Source organism: Naegleria lovaniensis (genome assembly GCF_003324165.1).
Source record: "Naegleria lovaniensis strain ATCC 30569 chromosome Unknown tig021, whole genome shotgun sequence".
NCBI lineage: Eukaryota > Heterolobosea > Eutetramitea > Acrasida > Naegleriidae > Naegleria > Naegleria lovaniensis.
The window spans coordinates 658,012-662,971 of record NW_025407843.1 but is presented as its reverse complement, the minus strand read 5'-3'; the positions used below and the strand labels follow the sequence as shown (position 1 = coordinate 662,971).

Below are 4,960 nucleotides of genomic sequence, written 5' to 3'. Positions count from 1 at the left end.
AAACCCAAACCCAAACCCAAACCCAAACCCAAACCCAAACCCAAACCCAAACCCAAACCCAAACCCAAACCCAAACCCAAACCCAAACCCAAACCCAAACCCAAACCCAAACCCAAACCCAAACCCAAACCCAAACCCAAACCCAAACCCAAACCCAAACCCAAACCCAAACCCAAACCCAAACCCAAACCCAAACCCAAACCCAAACCCAAACCCAAACCCAAACCCAAACCCAAACCCAAACCCAAACCCAAACCCAAACCCAAACCCAAACCCAAACCCAAACCCAAACCCAAACCCAAACCCAAACCCAAACCCAAACCCAAACCCAACCCAAACCCAAACCCAAACCCAAACCCAAACCCAAACCCAAACCCAAACCCAAACCCAAACCCAAACCCAAACCCAAACCCAAACCCAAACCCAAACCCAAACCCAAACCCAAACCCAAACCCAAACCAAACCCAAACCCAAACCCAAACCAAACCCAAACCCAAACCCAAACCAAACCCAAAAACCAAACCCAAACCAAACCCAAAAAACCCAAATCCAAACCCAACAAACCCAAAACTAAGACCACAATTTTTCCAAACACTCCAAATCAACATTTATCAATTATCTCAACAATATCAATACACATTCAATAATACTTCATAGTATGTTGTCATATACATGATAAACATGTTTATCAATTTCACAAAGAGTAGTGAACATCATCACAACATATAAAGAAAATGTCACAATTTTTTCAAAGTTTCATATCACACCAAGCACACAACAATACGCAACACTTCAAAATGATAGGACTCACACTATGACATGAGCACTTCATGATCATGAAAGAATATTAAACGTTCAACACAAAGATGTCATCCACCACAACATCAAAATTTATTGTAATGACTGAAACATTACTCAACACACACAACAGATGGATCAACACAATCACTATCACGTGACCACACCATCATGGCAAGCATGTTTATCAACTTGAATGAACATTCAAACAACCATGTTTCATCTCATCACTCTTCATGAACAACTTTGAACGCTCATCCGTTTGGTTACAGCAACGATCGTGGTAGACGTATCCAATACGGTTGAAGGACACATCTACAATCACTACAAATTATTTCAATCATGATCCCGTCATCACAACACCAAACAACACTGATCAATCACAACAGTATTTTTTTGGATATATTCTAAATGCGGAAGTATAGGGTCAGTAAATCCAGACAAAATTCAAAATCAAGATGACATGAACATTGACGCCTACCAACCACATACACCACACATTTCACATGTACTGATCATGAAAATCAATGAATTAATTCTTTATTTTCAATGCAGCCATCATATATCAACACAGGCTCTCCACGAAAAAGTGTCAAACATGACCTGACAGAATCCTTCCATCACACAATGAATCACATCACTCCACACAATCAATAATAACACAATGGAACAAGATCAACACATGGGTGATTGCAACAACTCTAGGAAAAAACCATGTCTCACATTGTAATGCACTTCATGACAAAATCTTCTCAGGTGCTCAACAACAATACATTCTAGACATGAACAAGTACAACAATTAATGTCAATGTGTTGTACACCATCTCATCTACCATAAAAAACTATCTGCATCACTATCCTGACAAATCTTCAAAAATTAATTAATAATCATTTTCAACACAGCTCATGTGCCTCATAACAAAATCAACTCATATACATAAATTCCACAAATTTCAAAATAACAATATCACACTATATACTATCATATAAAGTCACTGTGATATTCTTGAAATTATTCAGTATCGTAACATCATGTGAAAAAGAAAAATGAATTGAAAGAGTGAGACACCACTTCCATAAATTGATGATTCAGTGAGTACAATCAACATGGATGTGTCATACTCATCATGATGAACATGTTGATGTGTATTGTTCATGACACAATCACTCTTGGAAGGATATGGTATCACACCTCTACAACATTCATCATGATACTCCACCAATAATGATCATATCCATCATCAATAGTCATAGAAATACTCTCCACAATGTATTATACAACATTTCAATCATCGGTTTATCGAAAAACTTAATCAATCAATTGTTATAAAATGATCATTCAATCATACAACAATACATACCAACAACAATTCATCATGATCACTTTCAACCATTCATAATCACATGAAACACTTCTACAATGATGATCATAACGTGTCATGATGATAGAATGAATGACATGAGCAAGAGAGGAGAGTTGTACCCTTCCTCAAGAAATGATGTTTTCCGAGAAAAGCGAAGTGCTCCCATTCAATGAAACAATCATGTCAATGAATAAAACTGATGATTTGTTGTTTGAATGATCAGAACATCCATCCATATCAATTTCATGAAGTTCTGTGAAGTACTTGTCTCGATCGTACTTTTCACCTCTACCATAGAGCCACCATCACACTTCACATCACACAAAGTCATGAAATGACCATCACTTTGAACTGAATCAACGATCAATTCTATGGTTTCTGATCACTGTAACGACATTCCGATCATCAGATTCATTCCATGATCATCACATCCAACGGGAGCAGTTCACTACAATTCCAACCAGTACTATTTGATGATTATCATTTCCATGTGTATTCATACACACAAAATATTCCTCATAAATGTTGATCATGATGTTCACATTTGATGTGATCAATATAAATATGACATGATGATGAATGGAAACATGACCCGATCTTGATGAGGATCACCTCAAAAATGCAGGGAGTTTTGGCTTCATTTTTTTTTAATTTTTTTTTGAAAAATTTTCATGTCATTTTTGAACTCAATTAAACTCCTTCAAACTTGATTTTCTCGAAAACTACCCTAAACCTGATCGAATGCTCTATCATGACCCCCATTATTTTCGTGAGATCTACAAAAAAGGTCTCGCTTAAATTCTATCAAAAATTTGACACCTGTCACCATTTGTTGAACTACTCAACCAACTTAGCTCACTATTCATTGATGTCGCTAGCACGATTGTACTACTCTTCAAAATCAATCGAATGATGTGCTTGGATCAAGCTCAACATCAAAGATGACGAAAAACCCGACCATGCACGAAAGGTCTACTTTAAGCGAGTACAGTTCAATAATTACCCATAATTAATGGATGAAAGTCATATCAACACATAGATATACCTCCATCCCCGACGATTTCATAAAAATTAAAAATCCAATGATTAAGCATGTCGAAAAATTAAGATTCAAAGTCGAGCTGGGCACCTATCCAAACCCAAGTCAAGGCGGTCACCTATCCAAACCCTAAGGTTTGCAAACCCGTAATTCAAACCTGAGACTAGCCTTATAAGGAACTATTAATTCCTTAGTAAATTTACAGTTTTTTTGATCAATATTACCTTAATACCTTAATAACTCCAAATCATCAAAGTTGTATAACTCATTGTACTCTTCATAAAACAACACCATTTTCATCATACATGCACTCCATGATATGAACAAGCTTAGAACATGACTTACATGATATAACGCACTTTACATCATATATATGAATTCAACTCATATATATGAAATTTCACACTCAATCCACTATCGCATCAACATTAGGGTAAAAAAAATATTTTTGTAATCGATTGTATATGACCTCAACACCATGAATTGAATAGGAAAATGTGTACAACCTTCTCAAGGAGTGATACTACAATGATGAACTCTAACATGATTCTTGAGAAGGATGAGTCATCGGAGTGAGTACTTCACCTCAAAGTCACATCATTCACATCACACAGTGTATGACTCTCATATAACATGGTGAGAGTAGTCCAATACTCATCAAATTGTTATCATGACACATTTCAACCGAAAAAGTGTTGAACCTCACCATGCTTTATACAACAATGAACACTTCTCAACAAAGTCATTATCATGAAGATCTTTGAATGTAGATTGCATACAAAAATGTCAGAGTGATCCAAACACCATAGATCATTCACTAATCGACTTGGTATATCACTGATCAACATATATGGTGACTTGCAAAATTTTTGAGAACACTGGCCCGTCGATACACATGGACACCCGAACATTCAAAAATCAGTGGACTGTCACCCAATCACAAACTGATGTGATAACAAGCTCGTACATGTGTGTCTCATCACAAATCTACATTCATTGATTGTTATATGTGTCAATCACATGAATGAAACAACTCATGATCACCTTCACAACTATTTTTCAAAGAAAAATGAACAGTCTTTCAACAAGCCATACTCCACAACGAACAAACACCAACACTCACCATGAACAACACATGATCAATTCAACGTCAAGCAACTGCTGAAATAGTGTTCCACTTCATGAATGCACTGTACAGAAGAATATACACATTCAAAGTGATCGAGTCATCCAACATAGTACAACACAGTTCAACGCAATAATTATGTACAATTGACTGAAAAACTCCAATTCTGAAAGTTTCATTCTTTAATATTGTACATTGGTTGTGAACGAAACATCATGCTGTTTTTCGCTGGACTTTTCTATTGAATTTCATTTTTCACAGCAATGTCGAAGAAAATTGACAAAGATCTCCTCCTTGAGGGTCATACACCATGAATATTGAATCATTCCTCAAACAAACAACAAAAACATGTTCACCATCATAAATACATGTATATTTATTGAAAAAACACTGTACATGCACATGAAATGAGAGAGATCTTCTCCGAATTGTCCTCACCAACAATGTCATCTCAGGTGCTCAACCATGCTCAACTCTTTCATATTCAATCCATAAAATTCATATCAATATACTCCTCGTGATGTCTTCTATCATAAAATACCGTTAATTTCACTCTTCCATCAATAATTTAAAAATTATTAACAAAATTATTCTTCTTATTATCAGGTGATGCACAGCAAGATCCACTCAAAT

The 4,960-nt window shown here is 35.9% G+C and overlaps 1 protein-coding gene across 1 annotated transcript; it reads left to right on the top strand.

Moving 5' to 3' along the window:
• Positions 1-657, top strand: C9374_004725 (uncharacterized protein; the record flags this gene model as incomplete). The annotated part of the gene is made up of 1 exon (XM_044694396.1): positions 1-657. A coding segment is annotated over one exon (657 nt), but the record flags the coding sequence as incomplete, so codon positions are not given.
• Between the last annotated feature and the right edge of the window lie 4,303 nt (positions 658-4,960).